At 39.5% G+C, this 15,290-nt stretch overlaps 1 protein-coding gene across 5 annotated transcripts in view; it reads right to left on the bottom strand.

Annotated features, from left to right (window-relative positions):
* PTPRZ1 (protein tyrosine phosphatase receptor type Z1) overlaps window positions 1-15,290 on the bottom strand; it is a 144,812-nt gene that overhangs the window by 90,302 nt on the left and 39,220 nt on the right. For all 5 annotated transcript variants that reach the window (XM_040596358.1, XM_040596359.1, XM_040596360.1 and 2 more), the window contains exon 2: window positions 14,903-14,968. In XM_040596358.1, coding sequence (XP_040452292.1) covers window positions 14,903-14,968 — 66 coding nt within the window. The remainder of the gene's footprint in view (window positions 1-14,902; window positions 14,969-15,290) is intronic.

The raw sequence follows: 15,290 nt of genomic DNA, 5'->3' as shown, positions 1-15,290 counted from the left end.
AGGTCATCTGGGTCCTTTCCTTCATTACAGGATCAAGTATAATTAGACTATCAGTCACTAATGCGTGTCCTCCCCATTTTTTTGAAAGAGTTTCAATGAGAGGGATTCCACAGCCTCCCTAAGCAACCTGAGTTTAGGTATTCTCACAGTTAGTTTTTCCTAATATTGCACCTATGCCTTCTCTTCTGCAAATTAAACTGATTCATCCTTGTCACTTCAGTGCAATGGAGAGTAACTGATTACAACTTTTGAATATTTGAAGACTATTAACATTACTCCCTTTTCTATACTTATTTCCTTCAGTTTTTTATTTCCAAAGAGTTCGGGCTTTCTTAGATCCCCATCATTCTTTTTGCTCCTTCTCTGGACCTTCTCTCAATTTGTCACTGTCTTTTCTACAAGCGTGCAGCCCAAGGATGAATACAGAAGTACAGCTGAGACCTTCCTAGTGACAAGTAGAGCAGAATAATTGCCTCCCATGGCTTATACATCATTCCTGTTAATTCACCTCAAAACGGGATTGCCTTTTTTACAACAGCATATTGTTAATTCAGATGCAATTATAGCTAACTGCCACACAGCCAGCTAACCAAAGTCCCCATTTTGCATCTATATGCTTGATTTTCTTTTCCTATTGGAGTATTTTGTGCTTACAGTTACCATTGTTACCATTGCTACCATTGTATTGATAAATTTGACTGATTTCAGGACATTTCTGCAATTTCATCAAGCTCATTTTGAACTCTGATTATTCACCCAAAATTCTTGCAAATTCCAGCAAGGTGTCCTCCATCGATTTGCAAATGCCCTCTGTTTCTTCTGTCATCTGAGATATTTGTGAAAATACTGAAGAACATCACCTCCAGGGAGAAGCTTTGTTGGATCGATCTTGACTTTATATTTTCACAGTACCATTACTTCTGTAAAAGTTTCCATCATTCTCGGTTGTGCAGAAAAAACTATACATGCATTAATTTTGATCTAGTACTACCACAGACTGAAACAATAGCTTTGGAAAGTGTGAACTGAGCCATCTATCTTAGTGAGATATTAAATATGAAGTTTCAGGACAATTAAATGTCAACATTAATTTTCACTGATGATCAACTTTGTAGAATCCAGCTAATATGCTTGTAATTTCTCTTACAATGTAAAATAATGAGGGGTCTGTACAGGGACAGCTAATTGCCATTGGGTATTTTAAAGTGATTCCTCACCTAATTGCCAAACACTCCTAGTTTTGCTATGGTGTTTCTCCCAATAATTTAATAATAATTTTTACACGCTGGAAGTCAAATAAATGCCGTCCACGCATTTCTGATTATTTTTGCTACCCACTCCATGACTGCTAAAATCCATTCATCTAAATTTTGTTTAGAAACATACTCCATTGTTAATGTGATATAAATTGGTTATAACTATACCGTAGGCCTGATCTGAAGTTCAATTTTAAGTCAGGGGATATCTTTTCACTGATTTCAGTTGGCTTTAGTTCAGGCTGTTAGACTAAAGTTTGAAATCTGAATATAGGTAATTAGTTGCGGTTGTAAAATTCAGTACTTATAGAGCAGTAATTAAAGTGTTATTTAGGAAGGAATTTATCAAAATGGGATTTATCTGTGGGTGATGGCATAATAAACCTGCTAACTGGTTGTTTAATATTCATACAAGCATTTATTTTAAGACTATACATCATTGCAATTTAATGATGCTTGAATAGGAAATAAACTTTCAACACAAGTGATACTTTGCCTAGGATACAGAATGCTTTATGAGCTGATTTCCTTATATTGACTCATGCTTATAAAGTCAATGGAGTTAAAGCAAGACTGAATTCGCCTGTAGAATATGAATGAGAACGCAGCTGGCTGTTTAGCTGGTATCCAGGTTCAGGTATCTTGGGAGACAGAAAGAAAGAAAGAAGGAAGGAAGGAAGGAAGGATGGATGGAAGGGAGGAAGGGAGGAAGGAAGGAAGACTAGATCAATAATTGGAAGTCTGTGAAAAGCTAGAAATTGTGTAATTGTGCTGAACAGATCAGTAAATACCTGAAATTGTTACCACAGTATCTAACAAATCAATACTTTCACTTGTTTAGTTAATACTGGAAAAGGGGAAAAATAGTAAGCATCACTAAATGGGAGGTACCAGGCGGTATGTGTGCAGAAAACTGGAGTTTCTCAGTTCTGCTTACTACACCTACTTATGACATGAAGTGCGAAAACATGCCATCACACTGAGGTCCAGTATAGCATATGGGAAAAACAGCTGACCTTGAGAAATGTAGTAAAAATGGCATGAAATTCAACAATGCGATTTGTAGAAAGCATACATTTAGAGACGACTAGTGGGAGTTTTTGTTACTAATAAGAATCTCACCATAGGAAAAACACGGGGGAGGAGGAGAATTAGACCATGTCTGACAGTCTCAGAGGACTGTAAACAGACAGTATGATGTAAAAGCAAGTGTGTTCTGAAGCTCTAACCAAGTAACTCCTAGTAAAGATAAGTATTAATGTGTCTGCACAAAGTCCTGGGGACAGTTCATCTGGAATAAATGCAGGAGATGCTGATCACCCATGTTGAAGACAAAAGAATTTTAGCTGAACCATGGGTCAGCAGAAAAAGCTAGTACAATGATCAAAAGGGGACAAGAGACTAGACTATCTTGGTTTGATTTAAAAAAACAAAACAGGACTGTGCTATCAATCCAGGTAAATATCGGCAACAGAAAAGAACTCTCCAGAAATCATCCAAACAAACAAACCAACTCTATCAGAAGAACCAGATGACCTCAACGGCCCGCTAATACAGCTAGCTTGGAAATCCAGGTAAGGTTTAAAAGTCAAAAGTGAGCTTCTGAGATAGTCCTTCAGTGGAACTATGAAGCAAAATACCACCACTACTTTTAACACAGAGTTCCATCAATTTTATGCAAGAGTTAGATGGCATGGCCGCCTGCAGCAGCAGGCTGTTGGAGGTGGGGAGTCCGTATCTGGCTCCAGTAAGAAAAACCTGAACAGTTCGGTGAAAGGAACTTAATCACACTGGAAAATCCTACTGATTCAATTCACAAGGGCTAATGCTAAGCAACTGGGAGACGAGTATTTTGTTTCTATGAAATATGTATCAAAGAGATAGACCAAAGTGTACTGTAGTTCAGAGCTATTCTCTGTATGATCACTGAATCTGACATACGTTTCCAGTCCACCTAACCATTTCTTGCAGAGAATATGTCCAACTTAACCCAAAACAAGCAACCAGAACAGAACTTGCTGGTAGCTTGTTATTTGGAACAAAGGTATTTATTCATGTTTATGTTTGAAATCTGTTTATGAAGCGAATGATTTCTTTTATAGACAACAATGTGACTCAGTTGCACAGGATTTCAAAGTGAGGTTTTAAATCTGTCAGCATTTTAAAACAGATTTTGCTATTTCAGCTACAAATCCATCTACAGATTACTGTAGACCTGAGGTTTAAAAAATAATGTTTTCCAAAGGCTGGATGCGGGATGTACTTTATTTGTATTGACTTTCACACTAGGAAACCATATCAAAGAAAAGCTGTTTTTGCTAATAATAATGCTGCAGATTGGATAAGAAATTATGAGGAAATAGAAAACACCTTCAAATATTTTATAGAAGGTAATTAATGAATACAGCACAGTGTAAATCTCATTGTTCTTCATCAGCATTTACGTTTATGTACTAACCTGTTGACTTGGCAAGCTCACCAACATGTTTATATATGTAACTTGTCATGCATCTATAGATACACTGACACTCTCACAAATGGGACAAAGAGAGTATTCTTAAATTATTGATGGGTTTTATGGTACCAAATTGGGGCCACTTTTATACAGAATATGCACCAAAAAGCATCTTTTGTTATGCTCTATTTAGCTGTGATACAGCAGGTAAGTGCCTTCCTTCATCGTATGCTCCTGTAAAACACGCGGTGGGTGTGCTGGGTGTGCTGGCTTTTGTGAACCCTTGCAGGCATGCCAGCTGAATGCACCATGGTAACAACACTGGGGTGTCCCTGACATTTACGAAAAGGCAGCTGGGAGAGACTGCAAGATAGTCAAGGAAACACTCAGCTGGCTCCTTCCCCATTGGTTAACTGGGAGGTGAAAGGTGTTCTCATGGACACACAGGAGATGAAGTGGCAAACTGGCAGTTACTTCATGCAGCCATTAAGGAACGTCAAGGAGAAGCAGGCAACAAAACCCTATACACTCATTTGATGGTGAGAAAAACCAAGAATTTTATACTGCAAGAGAGAAACAAGTTATGGCTGCACCATAAAAGAGCTCATAAGCCAATATGACAAAAAGGGTCAAATGGAAAGGGTAGGAAGACTCTCAAGAAAGGGATGGAGTGAGAAGACACAGAAGGCCGTCCAGAAAAGCTCTTTTTAGCACATGCTCCACAGCTTCTCTAGACAAAGCAAAGGATTTCAAAGGGAACCTCAGATGTGTGATCAAGCTATTACAACAGATTACCATTGGTTCCTTTTATACAGAGGAGAACACGTATTGTTCTGATTTTGATTAGATACATGTGGTCATTAGGACTGGCAGGTGTACAGATCTCAGCAGTTAAATGTGTTGGTAAAGATTAGTTATGGCAACATACTTATCTGTTTGAAGTGGGTACTTACAGCTGAAGAAAACGAATGGTTGCATTATTTAAAGTATGTGCCCCCTCTCCAAGAAAATATGTTACGTATTGTCTACCGCCTGTTTGTGGTGGTCGCCTTTGATCTGTTCTGGATACTCTGAAAGCCGGTAAAATACAGATCAAAGAGATAATGAGCCAGTGCTCCTATTCAGAGAGCTCCGTTCACACATACCACAGCCCTACTCTCAAACTAGCTTTCAAAAGGATGCATTTGAATAATCATAAAAATGTCTTTGTTTGTAATTTTTCACTGACTAGCACTCCAGCCATAAATATTTGTTTTCCTGAAAACTGACAGGAAAAATGTATCTGGGAAAAAAAAAAAAAAAAAAAAAAAAGAGAGAGATTGATCATACTGTACTGTGTATATGCAAAGTGGTCAGGACATGTACAAGCAGGCAGAAAATCGACTGTATTCGGAAACAGAAGAAAAGAATTTATGAACCATTGACCCAGTATTCCTAAATACTCCAGCAGCAGTATTTTTTTTTGTTTTTTTCCCTTTCCATTACTCAGGCAGGATAATACAAGGTGGGCTTCTTGTTGTGTGTTTGTTTTTGCCATTAACTCAGTAAAAATAATTGTTGTCAGTCTATGAGCATGCACCCAAGCCCTGAACTGATAGCTTACACAGCTAGGGGAATACCAGGAGTTTGAAAACAAATTTCCAAGTCCTCACATGTAAATGATTTTTCTTTTCCAGCATTTAACACATTGTCCCTCTCTTTGCTTTTCCATTGTTGGTATTTTCATTTTCTTATTTTTTACAATTTTTTTTTTTTTTTAAATTGTCTCTGGCTAACACACTCTTCATCAGATAAAGCTCACTGACAGACAAGGTACTGACAGCGAAACACCACATTCAGAGGGAAAACAGCTTAGCTTTTACATGCAGCAACTATGATAAAGGATGGAAGAAGACAGTCGATTGTTTCTGTGGCTCCTGAACCAGGATCAATGCCAGGCAATATCAGATCAAGCCATAGTTTAATTTCCATAAAGAAAGCTCTTGGAAGAGAGCAGAAAGAGGCTGCCGCAGGATGGGTATGGAGCTTGTTGCAAGCACAACTGTTGAAGCATAGCAAGAATTAGCTAAATATGTATGCAGCTAGATGCCATGACCTGGCTTGTCATGAAAAGGACTTTGTGCACCTTTCACAGCTGAAATTGATGCTCAGAACTGAACTTCTGTGATTCTGGCAACCAAATAATGAAGGGAACAGTTCAACTGATAAATCTAGTTGGATGCACAGTGCCACAGCCACCGTCCCATGGACTGCTGCAAATTAACTGTTACAGACTTTGACAGCTTTCACCAGGACTTTCACCACAAGAAGGGATGACTTTGAATGCAGAAAAGTGGTTTCCTGTGCATCACAATTGCAGAAGAAAAGGCAAAGAGAAGAAAGGCCATGAAATTCATGAAGTACAGGGGCACAGAGCCCTAATTTTGGATTACATACTTTCTTTGAGATCTAAGCAGCTTTTTGACATGCTCGCTATTTCTTCAGGGTAGTGTGGAAAGCTTGTTACCCTGGTAGAGGAACAGAACGCAGACTTCTTTGGGAAAATTTCCTAGAGTGGATCTCCCCATTGGAAATAACAAGCTGTATAACATTCCTGTATAACTCAGGTTTCTTGGAACTGTTCTAATGTGCCAATTCATGTCCTGATACTGCACATAAAACAACTGTATGTAAATAAACACCACACATCATCCCTCAGAAACTCTTGACAGAAAATATTCTTTATACAAAGAAAAATAATTTATCCTAATTTACCTTCTTCATTGTGATTTACTACGAATTACAGCAAGCCTGCAGACTGAACTAGCTGTTGCTGACACCTGCTCAACCTCCTGGTCTACGTGAGAGTGAGCAGGTAGAAAGAAAGGTGACAACGGTGCTAACGCTTCACAAGAGAGCACAGGGTTCGTCCACCAAGCTACAAACTGGGGTGGCTCTAACATGCAGGTGAAGATAAGAAGTTTATTTTTTACCTCTGAAATGAGAAGGTGACTTGCTTTACACATGGCAGAGGAAGACCTGAGGAACCGAAACTGCCATTTCTACAAGTTAATTTCAGAAAGGTCGGGATTTTTCAGCAGTGTAGGGTTTTTTTCAGCACATGCTGATTCATCCAAAACAGAACCGGTGATGGGTTCCCCTAGTTTCTCAAATTGATTTTTTTTTAAAAAAATATTATTTTGTGGGAAAGAGGTTGTAACATTTGAAAATGAAATTCCAATGTACAGCACAAAAATGTGGTTTAAGTTCATTTACAGTAATTTGCAGTAACTTAGCATTCGAAATTTAGAAATTGAAACAATATCTGCTGCTCCTATGCTCTGATTAACTGAGTCAGGTGCACTTGCAAAACACCAAGCGTGCAAGGTCATGAATGGCTTCAAATCTGGGAGTAAGTTGCACAAAATTAGTTATTGCCCTTATTCCACTACATTAGAAAACTATGCATACTGAAAAGAATGGGATTTGAATCCATTAGGAAAAAACCCAAAATCTGTTATAAATACAGCAGAACAGCCTTCTAGTAAAAATGCTCGTAAGAAAGTCCTTAAACAAACAGGCTGTAGCAGGTGAGTAAAGCAAGGCGTCCTGTCAACGTAAGCAACTGGAGAATTACTTACTGGGTTCTAAATTTCACAAATCCATATATCATATTGATATGGAGGTGATGATGAAGTGAAAGTAATCATTTGTGCATTTTGTAGGCAAGTAGTCTTCAAGAGCATATCCTTCCCACTGCAGCACAGATTGAATATGCTCGTAAATGAGAAATCATTCAGTAGTATATACATGAGGATACTTTCATGATCATTTTTGAAGGGCAAAGAGGCTTACCAGAGGCTGTAGTCTACTGTGAGATATCCACAATCTGCTTTTTTCATTTTACTGTGGTGCATTCCCAAAGACAGCACTCCTAAAAAAAGCTTTAATTTCCAAACACATTTATTTAATGGGTAGTCTATATCTTTCTGACCTCTGGCCAGACCTTATCAAAAGAGCAGTGCCACACTAGGCAAATATCTCATGTTTTGATTCCTATACTCCAGAAATCAACTTTCCTGTGTTTGAATAATCTAGTTGATGCTCAAAATGAGATGCTGTGCAGTTTCTGAAAATGACCCAGCTGCTTCCTTTGTTTATAGTAATAAAGGAGTGAAATGGGGGAAGGAATAGGTCTTATCAGTGTTCTTTATCAGAAAACTCTGGCAAACACATCGCTTAAATCTTTATTGAAAGAAAACCACTGCAATTTTACCAGTGATGAGCCAAATATGAATACCAACATACGGTTCTTCATACCTGACTTACAAACACCCAACTTTGAAAAGTGCATGAATATGGGGTCCGTTCTCTTACCTCCTCCCAAAAAACCCCTGGCAACAGTTTTCCACTCAATTTATTCTACAAATATTGGCTGAATCAAAGCTAAATAAATTGCACTTTGCTGCTAGTAGCCTTCTACTGCTTAAAGATCAGCTCTCCTGATTGAAAGGAAAGGATGTTTGAAACAGACTCTTCCAAACCATATCACTTCATATGAATTCAAAACTCAGAAATGTACTGAATAGATATCTTATTTGTGTTGAATAACATGCTTTGTGTTGTTGACTCAGTATACTGGGATATTTTAAAATGAATTTCTCTACGGTCAGCAATGCCAGCATGTAGCTTCCCGCTTGAGGACACCTTGTCTCTTTGATGTGAACAGATGCATAACACATAATTTCTGTTGCTGAATCATCAGCCTTCTCAAAACCATAATAATGTAATAGGCTTTTTAATTAGCGAGCCTGTGAATTTAGCGACAAAATACTGGAACCATGAGTGACTGTGATCTGAGAGATATAAATACATGTAATGAGCTATCATGTAAGAAAAGGTATGACAGCCTCTGAAGCATAAGGTCTACTAAAAAAAAGACCCTCTGCAGAGCTATTTTTATGTGAGTTAATAAAAGAATGCATGTTATTTTGATTTCTTATGCAGCATCCTTTACGGAAAGAACCTACAGGACCCATGAGTATAGGCTTCTCTTTAATTCTCAAAACTGATACAGCATATCAGTCACTTGGTGAATATAAAACACAAAGTGATTTATTTCACAGGAGGTGATAAAAGACCAGATCTTCTCATAAAGTTATGCTCATACTGCCATGGTAGTTAGCTAGCAAGAAAAAATCTGAACATAATTTGGTATGTATCATCTCCCCAGAGCATGGTTTTACACAGCCAGTAAAGGCAGGAGGTTTCATCAGCTTTTGGCCAGGGTTCTCTTGGAGACATTCCAGTTTGGTCTGGTAGAACTGCCCATTAAATCAGTTGGTTCAGTAGGCAGCTCCTGGATCCCACCTCTAGCAGGCTCCTGCTGGTGCCTCCCACTCTCCCACACAGCCCAACGGTTGGGATTTGGCTCATGAAATGGCTCTTCTATAAAGTTTGGACCCAGAGCCTGCACCTCTACCCTCTGGCTAACTTTGCCCTGCTCCTGGAGCTGTCTCACAAGAAGCGTGCATGGGTGCCCACACACACACTCTCCGGAACAGCATCTTCTCCAGGGCAGCTGCAGGGCAGCAAGCAATGCCCGTATGCCTAGCCTTGTCCGTCATCCCAGCAGATGGCTGCTGAACAGGGAGACGGGGTGAGGATGAGGGGAGAGCCTGAAACTTCCCAGTTTACCCGGATCAAACTGTGGGGTAGCAGAAGCAGCAGACATTTTACAGAGTATGCAGAATTACCTGTCAATGTTGAAATTATTCTCTTGAGCCACAGCTGAGATCCCTGCTCACTTTTTTACGCTGAGTGAAAAGCAAAATACACCTGTAAATTATGGATATAAACAACAACCTACTTTTCCATAAACTTTATGAGCAGTGACTTAGCAGTAGAATCTCCTCAGTACTGGAAGATGACAGAACATTTGAAATCCAAACATTAGATCTTGTTTGGGCAAGAAAGAGAATTATGTTTTCTCAGTACCACTGAAAATAAGGCCATTTTCATTTCTAAGCCAAACTACAGGCATCAACATTTGAAGACATCAGTGCAAATTTCCAAGATTTGAGGTGGCAAAACCAGCTTTTAAAATGACAGCTAAGGTTTTGTCTGTGTAGCGATAGTAATGGGGAATGATAAGCCAGGGGGATATCTCCAGGGGGTGTTGAATCAGGCATAGAATGATAATAATTTTAAGCTTAACAAGATTAGCTCAATGTTTAACATGGGAGCAAAACCAGCAGGCCATTATGTTTAGCCATTGCTATTGCAGAAAATCCTGATGCAAAGGCCAGAAGAGCATCATCAATGAACTGCCAGGTTTTACCACTGAGATACACCAGTGTCAAGGTTTAACCCTGGCCAGCAGCCAACACATGCAGCCGCTCGCTCACTCCCCCCGACCCAGAGGGATGGGAAAGAGGATCGGAAAGGGATGTAAAACTCAAGGGTTGAGATAAAAACAATTTAATATGTAAAGCAAGAGCCGTGCTCACAAGCAAAGAAAAGCAAAGCAAGGAATTCATCGCCACTTCCCACGGGCAGGCAGGTGTTCGGCCATCCCCAGGACAGCCGGGCTGCATCACGCGTAACGGTTACTTGGGAAGACAAATGCCATAACGCCAAATGTGTGTCCTCCTCCCCCCTTCCTTCTTCTTCCCCCAGTTTATATACTCAGCATGATGTCCCATGGTATGGAATACCTCTTTGGCCAGTTGGGGTCACCTGTCCTGGCTGTGTCCCCTCCTAAGTTCCTGTGCCACCCCAGCCCTCTGGCTGGCAGGGCCCAAGGAACTGAAAAGTCCTTGATTTAGCACAAACATCCCCCAGCAACAACTAAAACCATCAGTATTCTATCGACATTGTTCTCACATCAGAGCCAACTGTACCAACCACAAAGAAGAAAATTAACTCTGTTCCAGCTGAAACCAGGACAACCAGATATTAAAAATTATCTGAAAAGATTGTCATTAATTATTCTGATGGAGAACAAGTTGTGTGTGTGTGTGAGTTAGCAGCGTGCCCTTGCAGCCAGGAAGACCACCAACGTACTGGGCAACCTTGACAAGAGTGCAGCCCGCACGATAAGGGACGTGACCGTTCCCCTTTACCGCACACTAGTGAGGAGACATCGAGAATGTGCACCACTGTTTTGCCTTCCTCCCCATCACAGTGTGAGATGGGTATTAACAAACCAGAGGCCACTGAGATGTTCAGGGGGTTGGAGTACATCATGTATGAGGACAGGCTGAGGCACCTGAGTTTGCAGAGGCTGGAGACCAGAGGGGGAACTTCACTGGAGTCCAGCGCTATGTAAAGGCAATCTGCAGGACAGTGTGCAGGGAAAGGGCAAGAGGCAATGGTCACAGGTTGCAATAAGAGACGTCACAGCTGCGTAAATGAAAAACATTCTTCAAAATGACAGTGGAACACACTGCCCACGCTGCAGCATTTCCCTCCTTGTGGATTTTCAATACTGTGCTGGATGAGATCTGAGCAACCTGCTTCAGCTTTGAAGTTCGCTTCCCTTTGAGCCGGGGGTTGGACCAGACGATCTCCAAGCACCCCTTTCAAACCTAAATTATTCTGTGATTCTGTGACTCATGATGCTTCCCCCCACAGAAAAGCGGAAATATGATTCACATTCTGCTTGCAAACAACAAAATTGTTCTTTCAATACCCAGAGGCCCAACAGTTTATACTAAAATGACCCCTTCTTCAAGACCAGAGTTGCCGGTATGTATAAGGCGACTGTGTATCAGTGTATCACATAATGAATGGCAGTACAAACTGAACTCGATACTCCTGAGTGATGAGACAAAGAACACTGAACTGGCTGTGATATCCATTTACATACTAAATCCAATTTTTAACATTTTTTAAAACCCTCATCTTTTGAAATCCTGGAAGGCTGTTTAAAATTTCTTGCTCTTAAGAGAACTGAGCTCTAGTTTTTTCCCTCTAAACCACATAGCTTGTTGTGAATAAGAACCCAAATACCAAGTGGAAACACCGAACAGAAAGAAATTTCAGTGGGAAAAAAATATCTTCTTTGTGGTATCATTGGATAATTCTACATGTGTACATTCAGACTTGGAGTTTTCACAGACTATTGTCAACCAGCCATGTTAAAAAAAATCCCAGAAAACAGCATTACATTATTCCTTCCGGCAAAAACAATGCAGATAAACAAAGCATCAATAAAATTTAATCTTTCATCTTTACAATAGAGAAATACTTGAAGATTATTTTGCTTGCTTTATGGTTTGAAATAATATGTGATTGCCCAACCTTAGCAGTGCACTTAAATAATGTCTAAATGATCTTTCATCATCAATTAGTATCTAATCGAGTTGAGGAAATAAACTTCCTCAGTAGATCTGTTTTTTCTACACCAAAAATGGTTGGATTCACTTTTAGTATATGACATCACTTGAAAATATTCACGGTATCCTTTTTTTTGATTTCTATCACCGTTTTAATGAAAAATAGAATGAAAGATTGTTAAAATACTAACAAACTAGCTTCTTACTCCTGAAAAAATCGGATGCATCTGTAACAAGCACTTGCGCCTTCCATCTCTTTAACACTGTATTTGTTTATGCAAATACATGCTAAGTCAGGACACAAAAAACTAAATTCATGCTTGCAAATGCAGGATTTGTCTATGGCTTAAAGCAGAGCCCTTTAGAAGTACTACAAAATGTTTCCAGTAACATTTATGACTTCTTTAGACATTTACCGAAGAGTCAAAATCTGATGATGACTCATATTTACGTACAGTATGTGAAATTGCTTTATTATGAAACTCCACCTTCAGAATTGCATGATTTCAGCAGATAAGATTCAAGTTATTTCTCTAGTTCCATTTTACTTCCACCTCACAGCACCATCCCAATAAAGGAGTGTATTGACCCACTGTGGCTGATGTGTCTGAAATTTATTATTTGATATAGAGAATTACATCTGCTCAAACTCAGATCAGTTTGCCAAGCCAGTTAAGATTTTTCTTAGTTATAGTGGATTAAACTCTATGGTTGCAGGATAGGCCCACTCATAACACTTCATTGGCACACAGAGGCTAACTTTTCAGGTCTTTCAGTGAGCAGGTTATAAGACAGAAGAATATAACTGGTGTCTGAGGAAAGGATGTACTGACAAAGCACAGGTCATCCATTCAGAAATATGTATGTTGGTGTATCCTTCAAAACCGTAGGTCTGAGCTAGGTATAGTAGTTATACATACAGTACCTGATACCACTTCCCCCAGCAACAAAATAATTAGATTAAAATAGGCAAATTATTACAAATGAATGAGATGAAAATCAATATGCTTCACACTCTAGAATTCTGTGCCTCCAACACACAATGTTAAAATTAGTAATTTTTCTTCACATTCAGGAAGACTGCCTTTTTTTAAGTGAAAGCTGAATTTTTGTGTTCCCTTTATGGCATGAACCAATTACCTGGTATTTCAAGAAAACTCACCATACACTTGCCATCCCTAGACACCGAGTACCTGATTTACATGCAGCTCCTGCAAAAAGCTTTGAAAATCCACATCTGAACACATTATGGAGCCAGCTGTGTTATGACTGCTGGGGGCACATGGAGCCCATGGGGCAGAGGGCCTGGTGAGGCAGCAGGAGCAGGGGTAAGATGCTGCTTGGGTAGGATGCTGCTTGGGTAGGATACTGCAGGAGCAGGATGCTGCAGGAACAGGATGCTGCAGGGGCAGGAGGCTGCTGGGCTGGGCACACAGAGCTGAGCAGGACTCCTCTCAAATTCAGGCAACCCATGCACCACGTGCGCCTGACTCTATAGGTCTGGACGGGGAGAAAGGCTTTGCCAACAGTAGAGCCACTAGGGCAAGGCACATGAACTGACTATATGAAGGTATCTCACATGTTAAGGGATAGAACCAACAGGTCTGCGTCCTCCAGCTTGCAGAGTCTGTGCTGTTGTGCCATCAAAAATATCCGGCAAATGTGACCTGTGGCTGCTGCAGCAGCTGCCCAGTGGGTGGGTGTTCTGTGCAGGCTAGGGAAGAGCTCTGTCCTCCAATATCCTATGCAAAACTCATTCGCTGCTCTTTAAACTCAACTCATAAATTGCTCTTTGGTCACCTGTAATCCTGGAGGCTTATCCTTGCATTCCTCTAACTGCAAAATTAAAAAATGGATGGATTTTGAACATGAAATAGTGCACTGATTGATCTTATGCTTGGATTTTGCAGTACAATCTGTGTAAGTAGGAGTTTTCATTATAAATCTCATTTTGAAAGGTTTATGACTAGCCTGTTTCAATTCTCTCCAGGCTCAAAACTTGTTAGATATGTTTCACCCTGGAAGATAAAAACTCTCACAAAAATGAGAAAGAGTGTGAGAGAAAGAAAAAGAATCATGTACATTTCTTTAACAACAGGAACGTATTTTGAATCAAATATATGAAACACTGAAACTTGACAGTCCTTATTTCTTTTAATAAACTACTTGTTTTTTGAAACAATAACTTAAATTATTACAAATGTAAGAGTCTATGCACGCCTCGGTAATATACACCTATCATTTAGGACACAATTACCTTTTCAGTATTACTGAAAGTGGCTTGACTTTTAAAGAAAAATCTAAGAGGTTAATTAAGAATTTCTCTTAGTCCTTCTGTCATGAAGATCATACAGAATTTAAGGGTATATCTTTCTCACTTATGCAAATGGGAGAGCTCAAATGACTTATTTTTTAGGAGAATCAGGGTGAGACCTGGAAAGGATGCTCAGGTGCTCAGAAGTGAAGTGCAGAAGTTCATAAGCAGTATATTGATGTGTTCTTACTCACACAACATGCTGTGCCTTGTTTCAGCCTGTCTGCTTTTCAAACTTGCCAGAAGAGTAACATTCAGATGATAAATGAGCACCTAGCGATTTATTGGCTCAGCCTTCATCAAGTAAATCATGTCTGAGGTTAAGGTTTTAAGGATGAGGACCTTCTCTTTCCAAAAGTAACAGATGTAAGAAAGGAAAATAGTCTCTCCTGTTGTAAAGTTCCTGCAATTTCTCAGATTCCATTTCCTACATTTTTACTTTAGCAATTGTTCAGGCATATGGTAAGTGGTATACAGACATAACAGGCTCTTGAAGTTCTAACAATGAACATGAAACTATCACATAAAAGCAAGTTCTCCAACAGACAGTTTTGCTTACCTGTATATGACCAATCGATCTCTTCAGTCAATTTCCGCTGCTGTCTATAGTATCCGTACACCAAATCTGCAAAACAGCAATGAATTTACAATATAAAACCTGAAAGTCTAACATGAACATGAAGTATAGACAAGATATCCACTCCAAGAAGAAAATCACTGTTTTAATTACTGATTAATTATTTACTTTGTCCTTATCTTGGACCTTGAATAGTAATTAGTTAACAGAATATAATTACCATCAACACTGTAGCATGTAATGGACACAAACAGTTTTTCAGTTTTTACTTTCTTCTTTTTCTTTCTCTTTCCCTTTCCTTCCTTCCTTCCTCTTTCTTTCTTTCCCTCTCTTCTTTTTTTCTTCCCACTTTTCATCACAACCATGCTTT

The sequence above is a fragment of the Falco naumanni genome, chromosome 5 (genome assembly GCF_017639655.2).
Source record: "Falco naumanni isolate bFalNau1 chromosome 5, bFalNau1.pat, whole genome shotgun sequence".
NCBI classification, from domain to species: Eukaryota; Metazoa; Chordata; class Aves; order Falconiformes; family Falconidae; genus Falco; species Falco naumanni.
The sequence above is the reverse complement of the archived record's forward strand: the minus strand, read 5'-3'. Positions and strand labels throughout refer to the sequence as shown.